This window comes from Trachypithecus francoisi, unplaced genomic scaffold (genome assembly GCF_009764315.1).
Source record: "Trachypithecus francoisi isolate TF-2019V2 unplaced genomic scaffold, Tfra_2.0 Lachesis_group12, whole genome shotgun sequence".
NCBI classification, from domain to species: Eukaryota; Metazoa; Chordata; class Mammalia; order Primates; family Cercopithecidae; genus Trachypithecus; species Trachypithecus francoisi.
In genome coordinates, this window is record NW_022681457.1 from 73224372 (window position 1) to 73247460 (window position 23089).

The 23089-nt window shown below is 40.5% G+C and overlaps 1 protein-coding gene across 1 annotated transcript; it reads left to right on the forward strand.

The window, feature by feature from the left end:
- The first annotated feature begins 21335 nt into the window (after positions 1 to 21335).
- On the forward strand, positions 21336 to 22568 carry LOC117092605 (cofilin-1-like). Its single transcript, XM_033226424.1, is given in 2 exon segments — positions 21336 to 21922; positions 21925 to 22568. Coding segments are annotated over 2 exon segments (447 nt in total). The 5' UTR covers positions 21336 to 21585; the 3' UTR covers positions 22035 to 22568.
- Positions 22569 to 23089: the final 521 nt, after the last annotated feature.

Here is a 23089-nt window from a genome sequence, read left to right on the forward strand (position 1 = left end):
AATATATTATAATCTGTTACATTACATATAACATATATAGTCATCATTCATTTTAATTTCAAATATTCCCTAATTTGACCAGGGAAGCCCCGTCAAGCTGGTTTAGATGTCCTCTTGGCATGGTGTCATCAATTTATAAGCACTGCTTTACTTTAGGTACAAGAAAATGTTCCAGAATCTCTTCATATTTTCTTTGCCCTGGCCCTGAAATCAGCCATTCTTCCAAGGAGTGTTGTTCCTTTGAATGGGGAATAGTTTTTAGACACCAAGATCTGGGCATTAACTGGGTTCATTGCTACTGGGATGAGTCGTCAATATAAATACATATAGTATGAATATATGATGTTAGAGGTATCAGTCTAAATTAACACACACACTATGCATATACATACATACATAATTATACCTCTAATTCCAATTCTGTACCACACTACAGGGTTCTTTTTCCCCTTCTGCGGTTCTACTCTACATGTAGGCCAGCTAAGGTCCTTCTAAGGAAGTGATATTTGAGAAGAAATCTGAAGAATATTGAAGAGTCAGCCATGCCCAAATTTGGAAATAGACCCTTACAGTCAGAAGGAAGAAATACAAAAACTTAAGACAGAATTAAGTGTGGTATGTTCAAGAAACTAACAGCCGGCTGGGTGTGGTGGCTCATGCCTGTAATCCCAGCACTTTGAGAGGCCGAGGTGGGAGGATCACCTGAGGTCAGGAGTTTGAGACCAGTCTGATCAACATGGAGAAACCCCCGTCTCACTAAAAATGCAAAATTAGCCAGGTGTAGTGACGCATGCCTGTAATCCTAGCTACTGGGGAGGCTGAGGCAGGAGAATCGCTTGAACCCGGGAGGCGGAGGTTGTGGTGACCTGAGATTGTGCCACTGGACTCCAGCCTGGGCAATAAGAGCAAAATTCTGTCTTAAAAACAAACAAACAAAAAACCATTAACAGCCAGTGAGGCTGGAATGTATTGAGTTACTGGGGAGAAGGGTTTGAAATGAAATTAGTGAGGCAGGAAAGACTTGCTGCATACAAAACTGTACAGGACATAATGAAGAATTTGAAATTTATTTACTTATTTATTTCGACAGATAGGGTCTTGCTCTGTCTCCCAGGCTAGAGTGCAGTGGCACAATCATAGCTTACTGCAGCCTTGACCCCTTAGGTTCAAGGGATCTCCTGCCTCAGCCTCCTGAGTAGCTGGGATTATAGGAGCAGGCAACCATACCCGACTAATTTTTTTATGTTTTGTATGGATGGGGTTTCACTATGTGGCTCAGGATGATCTTGAACTCCTGGCCTCAAGCAATCCCCCCACTTCAGCCTCCCAAAATTTTGGGATTGCAGGCGTGTTTAGTACAATAGGGAGGCATTGGAAGGTTTTGAGGAGATTGTGGTAACCTGATTTATGTTTCAAAAGATTAATTTGGCCATTGAATAGGGAATGAATTGTTGAAGAAAAAGCAGGGAGATACTTATAAGACTTACAGTAATCTAGGCAAGATAAAATAATGACTTGAATTAGGGTAACAGAGATGAGATAGAAGAGAACAAATCTGGGATCTATTTTGGAGGTAGAGATGGTTGGACTAACTGAATTCTCAAATGAATTCTGAAAATTCAAATGAATTTTGAATTTGTATATCTACTACGTGCTATGAATTGTGCTAAATTCTGGGGATAGAAACATTAAAAAGATGCAAGCCTTACTTTTAAGGAGCTCATAAAACAGTAGAGGGGATAGATATGCAAATAATTATAATACTGTATGATGAACACAGAATTAAGTATAAGGTAAAATGCAGGTCCAAAAGAGGAAGGAATTTACTGCCTGAATGCAGGGAGAGTTACAGAAATCTTCACAAAGGAACAGAGAGCTGTCTTTTACAGGATAAAAAGGCAGCAAGTAAAATAGGTATAGGTGCATGAAACAGCTTGGTGAATTCCAAAAACCCTTAGGATGAATGAAACCTAGAATTTAAGAATGAGTTTAGTCTTAGGTGGAAGCAATTGAGGAGGTTTAAGTGAGAAATGGTAATATTAGATTTGCATTTATAAAATATCACTCTGACCTTATAAGGAAAATGATAGATTTGAGGAATACAAAACCAGAGGTAGGAGGAACTTCCACTTCCAGCCATCATGTAATAACAGGGACTATTCTACTTAATTAGAAACCCAGACAAAATTATGAAGCAATGTTTCTGGACATTGGGTAACAGACATTGCAGGACTATCAACCCTAAGATACGGGAAATAAATGAAGTGAACCCTTGAGTTCCCGACTTAACTGACTGGAGGAAGTTTCCACACTGCAGATAAGGAAAGAGGAATTTAAAGAGTCTAGTAGTCTTGCTGAGTGGAGGAGACAATCACTGGAGTTTGGGGAGGCTAAGGTAGCCAGTACTGGTGAGGCAGAGTGTCAAAGAGGAGGGAACTGCAAGAAGAAAGAGCTTTGGAGAGCTGCAGAGGATTCTCCCTGAATCTTTGGCTGAGGACTGATCTGTGCACATGTATGAGGAAATTATCTGAAGCTAAATATTGAAAAGCAGCAGGCCAAACAATTCCCATAGCTTACCCAGGGCTGGGAATATTTTGTGTGCAAAGCCGGAGTGGGAAGACAAAATAATATATAGGGGATCAGATAGAGTCTTCAGAAGGGGAACACCTTAGTAGTGGAGCTAAATTTTGCTTAGATTCAAGGCTGATCTGGACCCAATCTAATAATTTTTTTTTTCTCTGTTGCCCAGGCTGGAGTGCAGTGGCGCTATCTTGGCTCACTGCAACCTCCTCCTCTGGGGTTCAAGAGATTCTCCTGCCTCAACCTCCCTAGTGGCTGGGATTACAGGTGTGCACTACCACACCTGACTAATTTTTGCATATTTAGTAGAGAAGGGGTTTTACCATGTTGGTCAGGCTGCTCTTGAGCTCCTGACCTCAAGTGATTCTTCCACCTTGGCCTCCCAAAGTGCTGGGATTACATGCGTGAGCTACCGCACCCAGCCCCAATCTAATAAATCTTAAAAGTAAGACTCAAAAGGATCACACTGATTCTATGTCCTTTACATGTGTGACAAAGTCCAACATTATTTAAATAATTTTTAAAAATCCACCAATGATGAATTTTTGTTGTTGTTGTTATAAGCAAATACACTCAACAATGTAAAAACCACATTGTCGGCCAGGCGCAGTGGCTCATGCCTGTAATCCAGCACTTTGGGAGGCTGAGGCATGTGGACCGCTTGAGGCCAGGAATTCAAGACCAGCCTGGCCAACATAGCAAAACCCCATCTCTACTAAAAATACAAACATGAGCTGGGGGTGGTGGCCCACACCTGTAATCCCAGCTACTTGGGTGGCTGAGGCACAAGAACCACTTCAACCTGGGAGGCAGAGGTTGCAGTGAACCAAGATGGCACCACTGTATTCCAGCCTGGGTGATAGAGTGAGACCCTGTCTCAAGAAAACAAAAAACCAAAATATTCCACAATGTCTAGTATCAAATAAGAAATTACCAGGCAAATGGAGAAGCAGAAAAATATGACCTTTAACCAGGAAAAAAATCAATCAAAAGAAACACAGAAATAACAGAGATGATGGTATTCGCAGACACAGATTTTAGAACAACTATCGCAAATACACTTCATAAGTCAGAGTAAGGTTGCTCTCAGAAATAAGCATATTTATATAATGTATATCTATCTATCTATCTATCTATCTATCTATCTATCTATCTAACAATCAATCATCTATCTATCTTAAAATGTAGGCCACAGGAACTGGCATTTTACTTGGTATAGGAATTTAATGAGAACCAAATCACAAAAATACCAGATCTCCTTTTGAGGCCATGGATAATCAGGCTGTTTAGACAATCACCACTTCCAGTGCCTGTTATGTGTTAACTTTAGGTAACTACCATTTAGATGCTAAAGCAAAAAGAGGAGATTCAAGTTTCTTAATGACACTGTTGGTCTTTTTCTTATACTATTGTTTTGGTTTTGTGATTTTGGTGAATAATTTAAGTTCAAAGTTACCTATGGCTTCTAAGGAAAAAAATAACATCATGAAAGGCAGAAATTATTCGAAACATATTCTCACATGCCCCCATTAGTTTTGTTTCTGGCAACATGTCTGTAGACCTAAGCTAACTTGACATTGCAATAATCCATTAGGCTTTAAGGATTTTTAGTGAGTTTTTTATATTTAAGTCTTTTATATAATTATTTGTAAAACTTTACCTAATTCTTGTTTTTGCTTCCTCAGAAACTGTTTTTATTACACCTGCCATCCATTTTTTTTTTTTTTTTGAGACGAAGTCTCGCTCTGTCGCCCAGGCTGGAGTACAGTGGTGCGATCTCGGCTCACTGCAAGCTCCGCCTCCCGGGTTTACGCCATTCTCCTGCCTCAGCCTCCTGAGTAACTGGGACTACAGGCGCCCGCCACATCGCCCGGCTAGTTTTTTTGTATGTTTTTAGTAGAGAAGGGGTTTCACCGTGTTAGCCAGGATGGTCTCGATCTCTTGACCTCGTGATCCGCCCGTCTCGGCCTCCCAAAGTGCTGGGATTACAGGCTTGAGCCACCGCGCCTGGCCACACCTGCCATCCTTTACTGGGTTTTTCTTTTGATTTGCTGTTAACATTCTAGGAATGAGCATCATACTTCTATCTCTGCTTTAAGAGATTGATGCAGAACGTAAAGTAGAAGCAGTGAACACGGAAGTGGCTGTGGGATTCAGAGATGACATCCATGTGTCATTTTCTCTGTGTAATTGAAGGATTGACATTTCTCAGTAACTCCTTGGCAAAATATGTGTTTTCATAATGTTGAATTTGCCTCTTAGGGAAAAATGTTTCAAATACATTTGAAAGATACTTATTTTGAAATTAATTATAAAACATTCATGTTTTTATCTTAGGACTGAATTCAAAGGGAAATGTTTTTTGCCTTTTAAAAAATTGTTACATTGACTTTCAGCTTTCTGTAGTTATGATTAAAGCAGCAGTGATGGGTGCTATTTCCTGGTTCTGCAATGGTTTACTTTGTCTACTAAGTGATTTACTTTTAAACCTCATTACAGATAATCTTACTAGAAGAGTTAACACGCACTCTGCTAAAAGGTGTTTTACTGTTTTCCATGAAGAGCATTGTATGAACAATGTTTTACGAAATGCTTTTTGTCCTGTAGATTGCCATATCTGTTATGTAGTTATCATATTGTCAAGCCTTTTATTTTTTTTTTTCCTCTAAAAAATCCTCACACTGGCTGGGTGTGGTGGCTCACGCCTGTAATCCCAGCACTTTGGGAGGCCAAGGTAGGCAGATCACGAGGTCAGGAGATGGAGACCATCCTGGCTAACACGGTGAAACCCCATCTCCACTATAAATACAAAAAATTAGCTGGGTGTGGTGGTGGGCGCCTGTAGTCCCAGCTACTCGGGAGGCTGAGGCAGGAGAATCGCTTGAACCTGGGAGGTGGAGGTTGCAGTGAGCCAAGATTGCACTACTGCACTCCAGCCTGGACAACAGAGCAAGACTCCATCTAAAAAAAAAAATCCTCATACTGTGTGTCAGTCTTCCATATTCTGAATAGTATAATACTTTGGCTATTTCTGTAGAAGGAGTGCTTGCAAGTGTGTGTCTTGAAATACCCTCTTGTGTTTGTGTGATGTTAGCTTGTTAACTTGAGATCTTTCTAGCTTTCTGATGTGGCCATTTAAAGCTATAAATTGTCCTCATAACACTGCTTTAGCTATATCCCAGAGGCTCTGGTACATTGTATCTTTGTTCTCATTAGTTTCAAATAACTTTTTGATTTCTGCCTTAATTTCATTATTTACCCCGAAAGTCATTCAGGATTCTTTTTTTTTTTTTTTTTTTTTTTGAAGACAGAGTTTCACTCTTGTCACTCAGGCATGAACTCGGTTCACTGTAACCTCTGTCTCCCGCATTCAAGTGATCCTCCTGCCTCAGCCTCCCAAGTAGCTGGGATTACAGGCATGTGGCACCATGTCCCACTAATTTTTGTGTTATTAGTAGAGACGGGGTTTCACCATGTTGGCCAAGCTGGTCTTGAACTCCTGACCTCAGGTGATCCACCTGCCTCTGCCTCCCAAAGTGTTGGGATTATAGGCGTGAGCCACCACACTCAGCCAACTGAGTGAATTTCTTAATCTTAAATTCTAATTTGATTGCACTGTGGTTCCAAGAGACTGTTATGATTTCAGTTTGTGTTTGTGTGCTTATATGAGTTCTGTCTAAGTCAGATAAGCTCTGGAGGCTTCATTGTATGTATCTGGATATGACTGTGTATCTGGGTTATATCGGCAGGCGAAATCCTGCTCTTAGATGGGGTGGCTGAAAGATAAAGGTTCCTGAACTCTACTTGCTGTGTATGTACCCCATTTGTACTTCAGAGAAGTGGAATCATCTATGACACTGCATTTCTTGTAATTGTGCTGTTGCTGGTATAAAGTCAAGTGCCTTCAATGCTTAAGGCTCAGACATTTTTCTTAAACTGATTTCAGGTCCTGTGAAAGTGTTTTCTATAACCTATATAACCAGTACTTTGCAAAACTTGTTTACACTTCAATAGTACATTGTGATTAAAAAAATTTTTTTTTCTTATTTTTGTTATTGCTTTTTCCCACATATTCTAATACATAGTGAATTTTGAAGAAATATATACTATTTTGACTGGGCGCGTTGGCTCACACCTGTAATCCCAGCACTCTGGGAGGCCGAGGCAGACAGATCATGAGGTCAGGAAATGGAGACCATCCTGGCTAACATGGTGAAACCCCGTCTCTACTAAAAATACAAAAAATTAGCCGGGCATGGTGGTGTGTGCCTGTAGTCCCAGCTACTCGGGAGGCTGAGGCAGGAGAATGGCGTGAACCCAGGAGGTGGAGCTTGCAGTGAGCAGAGATCGCGCCACTGTACTCCAGCCTGGGCGACAGAGCAAGACTCCGTCTCAAAAAAAAAAAAAAAAGAAATATATAGTATTTTAATTTAGGGTATCTTCAAACTTGAATTTGTCTGTGTGAAACATTGTAAAATGATACATTTCAAGGAAAAAAAGAACACATGAATAGAGCATCAGTAACTTGTGAAAATAAACTGGTCTAATGTATGTGTAATTGGAGTTTAAGGGGGAAAATAGTAGGAGAAAATTCAAGAAATTATAGTCAAACTATTCTAAATTTGATGAAAACTATATATTCACAGATCCAAGTACAATAAACATTAGAAAACTGCTTGAAGGAACATCATAAACAAAATGCTAGAAACCAGTAAAAAAAAAGAGACTTTTAAAAGAGCAGCCATATTATGTACCGGAACAAAGATAAGAATAAATGTATGCTTCTTATCAGAAACTGCAAAATTCAATGGAACAACATCTTTAATGTACTGATAGAAAAACTCTATCAACCAAAATTCTATCACAGTGAAGATATCTTTCAAAATTGAAGGCAAAATAAAGATTATTTTCAGACAAACAAAAGCTAAGAGAATTCATCACCAGCAGAACTGCACCATGTTAAAGAAAATTCTTCAAGCAGAAAGAAAATGATACAAGATGGAAAGTAGAATCTACATGAAAAAGTTCAGTGCACTGGAAATTATAAATATACAGGTAAATGGAAAATACTTTTTCCTCACTTTTATTCTTTAAAAAAAAAAGTTTATTTATGTATTTACTTTTTGAAACACAGTCTCACTCTGTTGCCAAGGCTGGAGTGCAGTGGTGTGATCTCGGCTCACTGCAGCCTCTACCTCTTAGATTCAAGCGATTCTCATGCCTCAGACTCTTGAGTAGCTAGGATTACAGGCGTGCAACACCACAGCCAGCTTTTTTTTTTTTTTTTTTTGTATTTTTAGTAGAAACAGGATTTCACTACGTTGGCCAGGCTGATCTCGAACTCCTGGCCTCAAGTGATCTGCCTGCCTTGGCCTCCTGAAGTACTGGGATTACAGGCATGAGCCACTGTGCCTGGCCCTCGCTTTTATTCTTTTAAAAAATAATTTAAAATATTTCAAGTAAAAATAATACATGCAATAAGCATGTAGTGTGGTGTTTTAAACAAAAGTAACAGTAAAATGCATGACAACAAAGCGCAAAGAATGGTGGAGGGGAACGATGTGTACTCTTGTAAGATACTTACACAATATACTATATGCACTAGATACAGTCATGCATTGCTTAACAGGTATATGGTTTGAGAAATGTGTCATTAGGTGATTTCATCATTGTGCAAACATCAAGGAGTGTACTTACACGAACCTAGATGGTATAACCTACTACATACCTAGGCTATATAGCATATAACCTATAACTCCTAAGTTACAAAACTGTAAGGCCTGTTAATGTACTGCACACTTTCCAAAACTGTAGCACAATGGTAAGTATTGGTGTATCTAAATGTTGCTAAACATAGAAAATGTAATATGTTGTGCTGCTATGTTATGAGGGGTACAACATCACTAGGCAACAGGAATTTTTCAGCTCCATTGTAATCTTATGGGACCATGGTCATATATGTGGTGAAAAATTATATGGTGAAACATTGAAAAATTGACTGAAAAATTATATGGTGCATTACTGTACACAAAATATATGCAAATATACTATAATAGCATTTTAAAGTAAACTACTATAACTTAAAGACATATCATAAAATTATGGTGATAGGTCTTTCTTTTCAATTCTCTTTCTTAGTTTCCACATCTGCTGTGAGGCCAATCAGTACTGAAATAAGAACAAGGCATCATAGATTTTCTCTTGCCTGAAATCCAACCATTAGATCAATTTACCACCCCTTCTAGGACCTAGAAGGGCAAAATTTTTAGATACTGGTTTGATCAATGGTAGGAGGCCTTTAGAGACTATAAAACTGGAACATTGCTTTTAAGATAGTAGGCTGATCAGGCGTGGTGATGCACGCCTGTAATCCCAGCTACTTGGGAGGCTGAGGCAGGGGAATCATTTGAACCCGGGAGGAGAAGGTTGCGGTCAGCTGAGATTGTGCCACTGCACTCCAGCCTAGCAAAACTCCATCTAAAAAAAAAAAAGATAGTAGGCTGATTACATATGACAGTTGCCCTCAATAATATACTTGAGAAATAATGGAAAAACTACTGAAAAAAGTAGAAAATTCTGGTAATGACATAATTGCTTATACTGAATAAATTCTCCTGCAGACAACAATTATAAACTGGAGGGTCACTAAAACAGAACAGGAGCTGGAGATTTGGCATTTGAAAGCAGGAAACAATAATATGTCACGTAAGATATGTGTTTAATAGGCTTTCCCACTTAGGATATTCCTGACTTTCTGTAGTACCTGGAGGCTAGATCTGAAAACAGAAAGCCAGAGTCTTATCAATCTGAGGAGTTAGAAAAGGAATTTCAAACTGCAAGAGTGCCTGGAAATTAAGGAATGGAGAACATCCTAGAAAGGAGGGAGATGTGGACGTCAGAGCCCCAAATTTGTATATAAATGCCCCTCAAATCCTTGGCTCACTTTTGAACTGTACATGCATGGGTGAAAATCCAAGGGATCTGGAGAAAACAACAGCTGGGGACTGAAAGAGCCAAGCAGACGCTTCAGCTGTTGCCTACCACAGTGGAGACAGACTTTAATCTTTAAAGACTTACTTGACTTGAATAAGAGGAAAAGCTCTAGCTCTGACAAATATGTCTGACTTGAGCTACCACAATACAGAACTGTGGCTCCTCAATCACTTCGCAGATTTGAGCCAGTTCACAGACCCAGATCCCTTTGGATAAAGAATGGGTTTTGAAGAAAGACCCTGCTGCTCTGTTGAAAATTTACACTGTAAATCTTTCTCCTAGGCTCTCCACAAAAGCTTTGCAGCCATTTACGACAGCAACAGTATATTAGGCTAAGGGAAATTAAAACTAGATCTGTCTTCTGGATTAATAGATAACGGCTGTGGACTGACATAATTCCTGGAGACCTAAAATGTCACAGTGTTCTACTAGTCAAAACAGAGGCTTATGGAGGTCAGGTTATTAATGGAGTTTTGGTTTGGGTTCATCTCGGTGGGCTCATGGTTATTACTCCAGTTCCAGAATGCATATTTGAGATAAACATACTTAGCAAATGGTAAAATATCCACACAGGTTCTCTGACCCATGGAATGAGGGTTATTGTGGTAGCAAATGCCAAATGGAAGCCACTAGAATAGTTTTCCCTTTCACAATAGTAAACCAAAAGCAATACCACATAGATTGTAGCGGTTAATGTTGCTTAAAGGATGCAGAGGTGGTGATTTTTGCCACATCTTCTTTCAACTTGCCTATTTGGCTTGTGCAGAAAATAGATCTTAGAAAATGAAAGTGGATTGTTGCAAATGTAATCATGTGGTTCTCCAACTACAGCCACTGTCTCAGGCATTATTTCATTGCTGGAGCAAAGAAACATAGTCTTTTGCATCTGTTATCCAGCTACTCCACTGGCAAATGCTTTTCTCTCTCTTCCTGTTATTATAGACTAGAAGAAGTAGTTTTATTTCACCCGGAAGGATCAGCACTGCACCTTCACTGTTCTACCTCAGGACTGTATTACCCCTCTAACCCTCCGTTATGTTATAATCTAGTCCAAATAGGCCTGGATCCTCTCTACTGCACAGGATACCATAGCATATTTTTGAGATCATCCTGACTGAACCTGGTGAGCAAGAATTACTAGCTACTCTAAACAAGTCAATAATATAATGTGTGCCAAAGGGTGGAAATAAATACCACAAAATTCAAGAGACTGTTGCCTCAGTTCAGATATCCCTTCCAAGGTGAAAGACCAGTTGCTGCATCTGACTCCTCCAACCACCAAGAGGCACAATGTTCAGTGGGCTGCTTTGGATATTAGAGACAACATATACCTCTTTAGGCACCAAGAGGCGCAATGTCTAGTGGGTTTTTTTGGATATGGGAGGTAACATACACCTCTTTAAGTGTGCTACTCTGACTCATTTACTGAGTAACCTGAAAGAGTTCTTCTAGTTGTGTGTGGGGCCCAGAAGAATAGAACACTTTGCAACAGGTCCAGGCTGCCGTGTCAGTAGGTCTGCCACGTGGGCCGTATGACCCAGCATATCCATGCTACTTGAAATGTCTATAGCAAATAGGGATGCTATAATGGAGACTTTTGCAGACCACTATAGGTTAATCAGAGCCTATAGAATTTGAAGCGAAGCTATGTTCTCTTCTGCCAATAATTGTTATCCTTATGGCTTGCTATTAAACTACTAGAAACTTAACATATGACCATGGTCACCTAGTTACTACATGAGTTGAGCTGTTTACCATGAAGTGAATGTTGTCTGATCCATCAAGACATAAAGTTAGGCAGGCAGATATGCACTCAGTCAATAAGTGGAATTGGGACATGATTGGCTTTGAGCATATTCTGAAGGCACAAACAAATTGCACAAGGAAATGGTTAAGAGATCCATGGCTCTTGGTCCTATTATATGACCTTCTCTTTCTCAACACATATCAATGTCATCAAGTGGTTTCTTGTCACCAGCTGACTGAAGAAGAAAATACTTGAGCTTGGTTTACAGATGGTTCTGTATGACATGCCAGCATCTTCTAAAAGTTCATAGCTGGGACACCACAGCCCTGCTAAGGTATGGCCCTGATGGGCATTGGTGAAAGAATATCTTCTCAGTAGGTATAACTTTGAGCAGTGCACTTGGTATAGCCTGAAAGGATGAATATTCAGAGATACAGATCTCTACTGATTAGCATAGCTAATGGTTTGGCTGGAGGGTTGGAGACTTGTGAAAAGTACAATTAGAAAATCAGTGACAGGCGCAGTGGCTCATGCCTATAATCCCAGCACTTTGGGAGGCCGAGGCAGGCAGATTACCTGAGTTCAGGAGTTTGAGACCAGCCTGACCAGTGTGGCGAAACCCTGTCTCTACTAAAAATACGAAAGTTAGCTGGGCATGGTGGTGAGCGCCTGTAATCCCAGCTACTCGGAAGGCTGATGCAGGAGAATTGCTTGAAACTGGAAGGTGGAGGTTGCAGTGAGCTGAGATTGTGCCATTGCACTCCAGCCTGGGCGACAGAGTCAGACTCTATCTCAATCAATCAATCAATCAATCAATCAATAAAATAAAAAAAAAGAAAATCAGTGACGAGGAATCTGAGGAAGATGTATGTAGATAAATTTCTCTGATTAGGTACAGAATGTGAAGATAAATTTGAGCCCCATTTAGAAGTTCCTCAATGCGGAACATCAGAAGATGTTAATAGTCAGGTAGACAAGATGATCCAGTCCATGAAGTCAGTTACGTTCTTTCAACAGTTACCCTTGTCCTTGTTCAATAGACTCCTGAACAACATGGCCATGGTGGAAGGGATGGCGATTACTCATGGGTTAGCAATGTGAACCTCCACTCTCTAAAACTGATATGACTGTGGCCACTTCTGAGTGCCCAACCTGCCAACAGCGGACACCAACACTGGTTCTCCACTTCCTGAGGGTGTGGAGGGGGTGGAGGAGTTGAGTCAGCCACCTGCGGCCAGGTTGGTTATATTGGACTGCTTCCACCATGCAAAGGCATCTTTATTCTTACTGGGATATACCCATACTTTGGAAATGGATTTGCCTTCCAAGACCACATTCCATGGACTTCAGAGCCCTTCATTTACCATCATGGTATTTTGGAAGGATTGTTTCTGACCAGAAAATAATTTTACTTTACATCAAATGAGGTGTGTCAGTGGGTTAATGCTCACAGGATTCACTTGTTTCCCATTGCCCTGAAGCAATAGCCTAATACAATAGTAAAAGGAGTTTTGAAGACTCAGTTATAGTGCCGGCTAGCTGGCAATACTTTGCAGGGGCCAGGAAATGTCTTCCAGGATGTGGTACATGCTCAGCTACCAAGATACAGTGCTGACTGTCTCATGGCCAGCATTCTCAGGCCCAAGACACAAGGGTGACTCCTCTCACTGCGACTCCTAATAATCCAGTAGTGAACTTTTTGCTTTCTGTCTCAGCTATGTGACCAGTTACAGAAATAATGATGGCAGCAGTTATAGGTATTTCAGTCTTACTTTGAAGTGAATGTATTTGTATATATGTTAACCAATTCTTTTTCTTTTCTTCTCCTATGTCATTTCCCTACTATCTAACATCTGTTAATACTGGTTAACCAAACAGCTCATTATTTAGGTTAACAGAATGTAGAGATCTGTGACTCACTAGGTGAGAAACAAACATCACCCAAAGACAGATAAAGGGACTTTGTATCCTCTTTTAGCAAGAGAGTTGATACTTTTTTTTTGTTATAAAAGAGGTTCTGAGGCCAGGCATGGTGGCTCACACCTGTAATTCCAGTACTTTGGGAGGCCAAGGCGGGCAGATCACCTGAGGTCAGGAGTTTGAGACCAGCCTGGCCAACATGGTGAAACTTCATCTCTACTAAAAATACAAAAATTAGCCAGGCATAGTGGCCCATGCCTGTAATCCCAGCTACTCGGGAGGCTGAGACAGGAGAATCACTCGAACCCGGGAGGAAGAGGTTGCAGTGAGCTGAGATCGTGCCACTGCACTCCAGCCTGGGCAACAGAGTGAGATCCAAAACAAAACAAAAAAAAGGTACTGTATCATATATGATAAAAGCATGATTTTGCTATTTTTTATTGTATATTTTTAGAATGTACAACATGATGTTTTGCTGTACTTATCTTGATCTACATATACATAGTGAAGGGATTACCACAGTCAAACAAAGTAATATACTCATTATCTCATACATTTACCTTTTCTCCTTTTTTTTTCTTGTTATGGTAAGAGTACTTAAAATCTACTCTTTTGGCAAATTACCAGTATACAATATTATTAACTATAGTCCTCATGTTGTACATTAGATCTGTAGACTCATTCATCACACATAACTGCAACTTTGTACCCTTTGATATATGTCTTCCCATGACCCACCCCTGCCACTGGTAACCGCCATTCTACTCTTCGTTTGTATGTATTTGTTTGTTTAATATTCCATATATAAGTGAGATCATGTAGTATTTTTCTTTCTGTAACTGCCTTATTTCACTTGGCATAGTGTCCTCCAAATCCATCCATGTTGTGGTAAATGGCAGGCTCTCCTCCTTTTTAAAAGCTGAATAATATTCCTTACATAATATACCTAATATTCCTATATAATATACATATTATATACTTATGTATTCAGTTTCATTCTTCTGTGTGTGGCTTGCCAGTATTCCCAGCACCATTTATTGAATAGGGTGTCCTTTCCCCACTTTATGTTTTTGTATGTTTTGTCAAAGATAAGTTGGCTGTACATATTTGGCTTTATTTCTGGGTTCTCAATTCTGTTCCACTGGTCTACATGCCTATTTTTATATCAGCACCATGCTGTTTTGTTAACTATAGCCTTGTAGTATAATTTGAAGCTGGGTGGCGTAATGAATGCTTCCAGATTTGTTCTTTTTGCTTAGTTTTGCTTTGGCTGTGTGGGCTCTTTTTTGTTTCCATGGGAATTTTTTTTCTGTCTTTCCTTTTTTTGAGACAGAGTCTTGCTCTGTCACCCAGGGTGGAATGCAGTGTCTCAATCTTGGCTCACTGCAACCTCTGCCTCCCAGATTCAAGTGATTCTCCCACCTGATCCTCCCAAGTATTTGGGACTACAGGCTTACACCACCACACCTGGCTAATTTTTGTATTTTTAGTAGAGACAGGATTTTACCAAGTTGTCCAGGCTGGTCTCAAACTCCTGATGTCAAGTAATCCGCCCACCTTGGCTTCACAAAGTGCTAGGATTACAGGCATGAGCCACTGTGCCCAGCCTGGTTCCACATGAATTTTAGGATTGTTTTTTCTAGTTCTGTGAAGAATGATGATGGTATTCTGATGAAAATTGCATTGAATCTGTAGATTGCTTTGGGCCATATGGTCATTTTCACGATATTGATTCTATCCATCCATGAGCATGGGGTGTATTTCCATTTGTTTGTGTAATCTATGGTTTCTTTCAGCAGTGTTTTGTAGTTTTCTTTATAGAGATCTTTCACCTCTTTGGTTAAGTATATTCCTAAGTATTTTAATTTTTTTTTCAGCTGTTTTAAAAGGGATTGAGTTCTTGATCTGATTCTCAGCTTGGTTGCTGTTTGTGTATAGCAGTGTTACTGATTTGTGTACATTGATTTTTATTTTGAGACAGGGTCTCACCCTGTTGCTCACTGCAACCTCTGCCTCCTGGGTTCAAGCAATTCTCTTGTCTCAGTCTCCCAAGTAGCTGGGATTACAAGTGCCTGCCACCACACCTGGCTACTTTTGTTGTATTTTTAGTAGAGATGGGGTTTTACCATGTTGGCCCACTGGTCTCGAACTTCTGACTGCAAGTGACCCGCCTGCCTCAACCTCCCAAAGTGCTGGGATTGCAGGCATGAGCCACCGCACCTGGACTGTACGTTGATTTTGAATCCTGAGACTTTACTGACTTCATTTCTTGGGTCTAGGAGCTTTTTGGATGAGTCTTCAGGGTTGTTTTTGTTTTGTTTTGTTTTTAGGAGATGGAGTCTTACTCTGTTGCCCAGGCAGGAGTGCAGTGGCATGATCTTGGCTCACTGCAACCTTTGCCTCCCAGGTTCAGGCTGTCCTCCTACCTCAGTCTCCCAAGTAGCTGGGACTACAGGTGCATGCCACAATGCCTGACTAAGTTTTTGTATTTTCAGTAGAGATGGGGTTTCAACATGTAGGCCAGGCTTGTAGACCTCCTGACCTCAGGTGATCCACCCGCCTCAGCCTCCCAAAGTGCTGGGATTACGGGCATGAGCCACTATGCCCTACCCAGGTTATCTAGGTATACAATCATATCATTGGCAGATAGTGACAGTTTGACTTCCTCTTTTCCAATTTGGATGCCCTTTATTTCTTTCTATTGTCTGATTGCCCTGGCTAGGACTTCTAGTACTATGTTGAATGGAAGTGGTGAAAGTGGGCATCCTTGTTGTGTTCCAGTTCTCAGGGGAATACTTTTAACTTTTCCCCATTCAGTATGATGTTGGCTATGGGTCTGTCATAGACGGCTTTTATTACTTTGAGGTATGTGCCTTCTATGCCAATATATATGTATATTTTTGACAGTCTCACTCTGTCATCAGGCCGGAGTGCAGTGGCATGATCTCGGTTCACTGCAACCTCTGCCTCCCGGGTTCAAGTGATCCTCCTGCCTTAGCCTCCTGAGTGGCTAGGACTACAGGCACACACCACCACGCCCAGCTAATTTTTTTATTTTTAGTAGAGATGGGATTTCACCATGTTGACCAGGATGGTCTCGATCTCTTGACCTTGTGATCTGCCTGCCTCAGCTTCCCAAAGTGCTGGGATTATAGGCTGAGGCATTGCGCCCTGCCCTATGCCAATTTTTCGAGGGTTTTTATCATGAAAGGATGTTGGATTTTATCAAATGTTTTTTCTGCATCTATTGAGATGATCATATGATTTGTGTTTTTAATTATGTTTATGTGATATATCACATTTATTGATTTGCATATAGTGAACAATCCCTGCATCACTGGTGTAAAACCCACTTGATCATGATGTATTATCTTTTTGATATGCTATTGGATTCTGTTAGCTAGTATTTTGTTGTTGATTTTCTGCATCTATGTTCATCAGGGATATTGGTCTGTAGTTTTCTTATTTTGTCATGTCCTTTCCTGGTTTTGGTATTAGGGTGATACCGGCTTCATAGGATGATTTAGGGAGGTTTTCCTCTTTATCCTTTGGAATAGTTTTTGTGGGATTGGTATCAATTCTTCTTTGAATATCTGATAGAATTCAGCTGTGCATCCATTTGGTCCTGAACATTTTTTTTGTTGTAGGCAATTTTTTTTTTTTTTTTTTTGAGACAGAGTCCACACTGTCACCTGAACTGGAGTGCAGTAGTGTGATCTCGGCTCATTGCAACCTCTGCCTCCTGGGTTCAAGCAATTCTCCTGCCTCAGCCTCCCAAGTAGCTGGGATTACAGGTACCTGCCACTATGCCCGGCTAATTTTTTTGTATTTTTAGTGAGACAGGGTTTCACTCTGTTGGCTGGGCTGGTCTTGAACTCCTGACTTTGTGATCCGCCTGCCTCAGCCTCCCAAAGTGCTGGGATTACAGGTGTGAGGCACTGCAGCTGGCAGGCAATATTTTAAAAAAACTACTGATTCAATCTTGCTGCTTGTTATTGGTCTGTTCAGGGTTTCTATTTCTTCCTCATTTAATCTAGGAGGATTGTATATTTCAAGGAACACATCTGTCTTCTCTAGATTTTCTAGTTTGTGCACATAAAGGTGTTCATAGTAAACTCGGATAATCTTTTGCATTTCTGTGGTAGCAGTTGTAATATGTCCAGTTTCATTTTTTTACCCTTTCATTTGTCAATGGGCACTTTGGCTGTTTCCACATATTGGTTATTATAAATAATGTTTGTAATGAACATGGGGGTGCAGATATTTTTACTAGGGGTAATTTCATTTCCTTTGGGTATATACCCAGAAGAGGCATCGCTGGATCACATAATAGTTCTATTTTCAGTTTTTAAAGGAGTCTCCATACTGTTTTTCACCCTGGCTGCACCAATCTGCATTCCCACTAAAAGCATACAAGGTTTCCCCTTTCCCTGTACCTCAGCCAACACTTACCTTTTGTCTTTTTGATAAAAGTCATCCTAACAAGCATATGATGATATTTCACTGTGGTTTTAATTTGCATTTCCTTGATGATTAGTGATGTTGAGCACCTTTTCTTATACCCGTTGGCCATTTTATGCCTCCTTTGAAGAAAGTCTATTCCAGTCCTTTACCCATTTTTTTTTTTTTTTTTTTTTTTGAGACGGAGTCTCGCTCAGTCGCCCAGGCTGGAGTGCAGTGGCCGGATCTCAGCTCATTGCAAGCTCCGCCTCCTGGCCTTTACCCATTTTTAAATTAGATTATTCTTTTTTTGTTTTTGGCGATTGAACTGTGTAAGTTCCTTATATATTTTGGATATTAACCTCTTATCTGATATATGGTTTGCAAATATTTTCTCCCAATCCATAGGCTGCCTTTTAATTTGGCTGATTATTTCCTTTGCTGTGTAAAAGCTTTTAAGTTTGTTGTAGTCCCATTTGTTTACTTTTGCTTTTGCTGCTTGTGCCTATGGTGACCTAGCCACAAAATCATTGCTGAGAACAATGTCAAGGAGTTTTCCCTCTATGTTTTCTTTTAGGAGTTTTACAATTTTAGGTCTAATGTTTACATCTTTAATACATTTTAAGTTTATTTTTATATAGGATGTAAGATAAAGATTCAGTTTTATTCTTTTGCATGTGGATATCTAGTTTTCCCAACATCATTTATTAAAGAAACTATCCATTCCCCCACGGTGTCTTCTTGGTGCCCTTGTTGAAAACTAGTTGACCATATATGCCTGGGTTTATTTATTAGCTCTCTCTATTCTCTTCCATTTGTTTATGTGTCTGTTTTTATGCCAGTACCATTTTTTTTTGATTGTTATAGTTTTATGGTAGATTTTGAGGTAAGGCAAGGTAATGCATCCAGCTTTGTTCATTTTGCTAAAGACTGTCTTGGTTGACCAGGTGCAGTGGTACACACTTGTAATCCCAGCACTTCAGGAGGCCAAGGTGGGTAGATCACTTGGGCTCAGGAGTTTCAGACAACCTGGGCAACATGGAGAAACCCCATCTCTACTAAAAATACAAAAATTAGCCAGTCTGGGCCGGGCGCGGTGGCTCAAGCCTGTAATCCCAGCACTTTGGGAGGCCGAGACGGGTGGATCACGAGGTCAGGAGATCGAGACCATCCTGGCTAACACGGTGAAACCCCGTCTCTACAAAAAATACAAAAAAAAACTAGCCGGGCGAGGTGGCGGGCGCCTGTAGTCCCAGCTACTCCGGAGGCTGAGGCGGGAGAATGGCGTGAACCCGGGAGGCGGAGCTTGCAGTGAGCTGAGATCCGGCCACTGCACTCCAGCCTGGGTGACAGAGCACGACTCCGTCTCAAAAAAAAAAAAAAAAAAAAAAAATTAGCCAGTCTGCTGGTACATGCCTGTGGTCCCAGCTTCTCTGTAAATTGAGGCAGGAGGATCATTTGAGCCAGGGAGGTGAAGGTTGTAGTGAGCTGGGATCGTGCCACTGCACTACAGCCTGGGTGACAGAGTGAGACCCTATTTAAAAAAAAAAGAAAGAAAGAAAGAAAGAAAGAAAAAGGATTGCCTTGGTTATTAGGGGTCTTTTGTGATTCCATATTAATTTTGTTTTTTTTTTTCTATTTTTGTGAAAAGCGATATTGAGATTTTGATAGAGATTGCATTGACCGGTACTGGTTCACGGCCTGGGGGTTGGGACTCTTGGATTAAAGGCTTAAAGGGAAGACTTAAAACTATGAAACTAATAGGCAAAAACATTGGAGAAACATTCTAGGACACTGGTCTAAGCAAAGATTTTTTTGGGTAAGACCTCAAAAGCACAGGCAACAAAAGCACAAATAGGCAAATGGGATTACATTAAGCTAAAAAGGTTCTGTTGCAGTAAATGAAACAATCAAAAGTGAAAAGACAACCTACAAAATGTGAAAAAACATTTGTAAGCTATCAATCCAACAAGGGATTAATAACCAGAATATGTAAGAAACCCAAACAACTCAACAGTAAAAGAAAAAAGTGATTAAAAAATGAGCCAAAGACCTGAAAAGACATTTCTCAAAACATACAAATGGCCAACAGGTATATTTAAAAATGCTCAGTATCACTTATCATCAGGAAAATGCTAATCACAACCACAATGAGATATTATCTCACCACAGTTAGAATGGCTACTATAAAAAAGACAAAAAATAACACATGCTGGTGAAAATGCAGAGAAAGGAGAACTATTGTAGACTGTAGTACGAATGTAAAGTAGTACAAGCACTATGACAAAGAGGATGGTGGTTCCTCCAAAACTTAAAGACAGAACTACCATATGATCCAACGATTCCACTGCTAGGGATATATCCAAAAGATGGGAAATCTGTATGCTGAGGACTACCTGCACTCCTGTGTTTATTGCAGCACTAGCACTATTCACAATAGCCAAGATATGGAATCAACCTAGGTGTCAATCAAAGGATGAATAAATAAGAAAATGTGGTATATATACACAATGGAATATTATTCAGCCATAAAAAGAATAAAATCCTGTCATTCCAGCAACATGGATGGAACTGGAAGTCATTATGTTAAGTGAAATAAACCAGGCACAGAGAGACAACATTTTATGTTCTCAGTCATATGTGAGAGCTTAAAAAGTGGATCTAACGGAGGTAGAGACTGGAATGGTGGTTACCAGAGGGTAGGAACGGAATCGTGGAAAGGGGGATGAAGAGAAGTTGGTTAATGGCTACTAACATACAGTCAGATAGAAGGAATAAGTTAAAATGTTTGCTAGTAGAGTAGAGTGACTATAGTTAACAACAATGTATTATGTATTTCAAAATAGCTAGAAGAGAAGAAGTATAATGTTCCCAGCACAAAGAGAAGATAAACGTTTGAGGTGAGGGATGTCTCAATAATTTTATTTATTTTATTTATTTTTTTTTGAGACGGAGTCTCGCTCTGCCGCCCAGGCTGGAGTGCAATGGCCGGGTCTCAGCTCACTGCAAGCTCCGCCTCCTGGGTTTACGCCATTCTCCTGCCTCAGCCTCCCAAGCAGCTGGGACTACAGGCGCCCGCCATGTCGCCCGGCTAGTTTTTTGTATTTTTTAGTAGAGACGGGGTTTCACCATGTTAGCCAGGATGGTCTCGATCTCCTGACCTCGTGATCCGCCCATCTCGGCCTCCCAAAGTGCTGGGATTACAGGCTTGAGCCACCGCGCCCGGCCGTCTCAATAATTTTAATTTGATCATTACACATTGTATACATGTATCAAAATACTAAAATACCCCCAAATATGTATACTAATTATGTATTAATAAATATAATACAAAAATTCCAAGTTTTAGTTTTGGTAATCTTTTCTATTGTTTTTCTAGTATTGATTTATTTCTTCTCTGATCTTTATTTCATTTCTTCTACTAACTTTGGGCTTAGCTTGTTCTTTTTCTAGTTCCTTGAGGTATAACATTAGCTTATTTGAGATCTTTCTTCCATTTTAATGTAGGTGTTTATTGCTATAATCTTCCCTCTTAGAACTGCTTTTGTTGAATCCCATAATTTTGGGGATATTTTGTTTCTGTTTAGCTCTTCTCAGGATATTTTTGTATTTCCATTTTGATTTCTTCTTTGACGCATTGGTTGTTCAGGAGCACATTGTTTAATTTACACATAGTTGTGAATTTTCCAAATTTACTCCTGTTTGTTGATTTCTAGTTTCATGCCATTTTGTCCAGAAAATATACTTGATTTGATTAAAATCTTCTTAAAGATGTTAAGACTTGGTTCAGTTGGGTCCTAGCAGTGGTGTCTTCTGAGGCTCTCCGTGCCCTCTTCTTTTCACTTCCGGAAACATGGCCTCAGTGGTGGCTGGTCTCTGATGGTGTCATCAAGGTGTTCAGTGACATGAAAGTGCGTAAGTCTTCAACACCAGAGGAGGTGAAGAAGCACAAGAAGGCGGTGTTCTTCTGCCTGAGTGAGGACAAGAAGAACATCATCCTGGAGAAGGGCAAGGAGATCCTGGTGGGCGATGTGGGCCAGCCTGTTGACAACCCCTACGCCACCTTTGTCAGGATGCTGCCAGGTAAGGACTGCCGCTACGCCCTCTGTGATGCAACCTACAAGACCAAGGAGAGCAAGGAGGAGGACCTGGTGTTTATCTTCTGGGCCCCTGAGTCTGTGCCCCTTAAGAGCAAAATAATCTATCCTAGCTCCAAGGACGTCATCAAGAAGAAGCTGACAGGATCAAGCATGAATTATAAGCAAACTGCTAAGAGGAGGTCAAGGACCGCTGCACCCTGGCACAGAAGCTGGGGGGCAGTGCCGTCATATCCCTGGAGGGCAAGCCTTTGTGAGCCCCTTCTGGCCCCCTACCTGGAGCATCTGGCAGCCCCACACTTCCCCTTGGGGGTTGCAGGCTGCCCGCTTCCTGCCAGACTGGAGGGGCTGGGGGGATCCCAGCAGAGGGAGGGCAATCCCTTCACCCCAGTTTCCAAACAGATCCCACACCCCCTGGATTTCCCTCCTCCTTCCATCCCTGACGGTTCTGGCCTTCCCAAACTGCTTTTGATCTTCTGATTCCTCTTTGGTTGAAGCAGACCAAGTCTTCCCCAGGAACTCCAGTTGTGGAGTGACCTGTATTTTTTTTTAACAACATCCCCACTCCCTACCTGTTCCTCCCCCTTTCCGTGCTGCCAACTCCTAACCGCAATAGTGACTCTGTGCTTGTCTGTTTAGTTCTATGCATAAATAGAATGTTGTGGAGATGACCCCTCCCTGTGCTGGCTGGTTTCTTTCACTTTTCCCCTGGTCATTGCTAGTCATGGAAGCACGGCCAGTAAGGGACCTTCGATAAAAAAAGTAAAAAAAATAAAAAAATAAAAAAAAGACGTTAAGACTTGTTTTGTGGCCAAACATATTCAATGTTCAATGTGCTGATGAAGAGAATGTGTATTTTGCAGCAGTTGGGTGAAATGGTCTGTAACTGTCAGTTAGGTCTATTTGGTCTAGCGTGTAGTTTAACTTTGTTGATTTTCTGTCTGGATGGTCTGTTCATTACTGAGAGTGGGGTACTGAAGTCACGTACTGTTATTGTACTGAAGTCTATCTCTTCCTTTAATTCTATTAACGTTTGCTTTATATACTTGGGTGCTCCAGTACTGGGTGCATAGATATTTATAATTGTTATATACTCTCACTGAATTGAATCCTTTTTATCATTATATAATATCCTTCTTTGTCTCTTTTTACAGTTTTTTGACTTAAAGTCTATTTTGTCAGATTTTAGTATAGCTACCCCTTTTCTCTTTAGTTTCCATTTTCATAGAAAATTTTTTTCCATCTTTTCACTTTCAGTCTATGGGTGTCCTTAAAGCCAAAGTGATTTTCTTGTATGTAGCATATAGTTGAA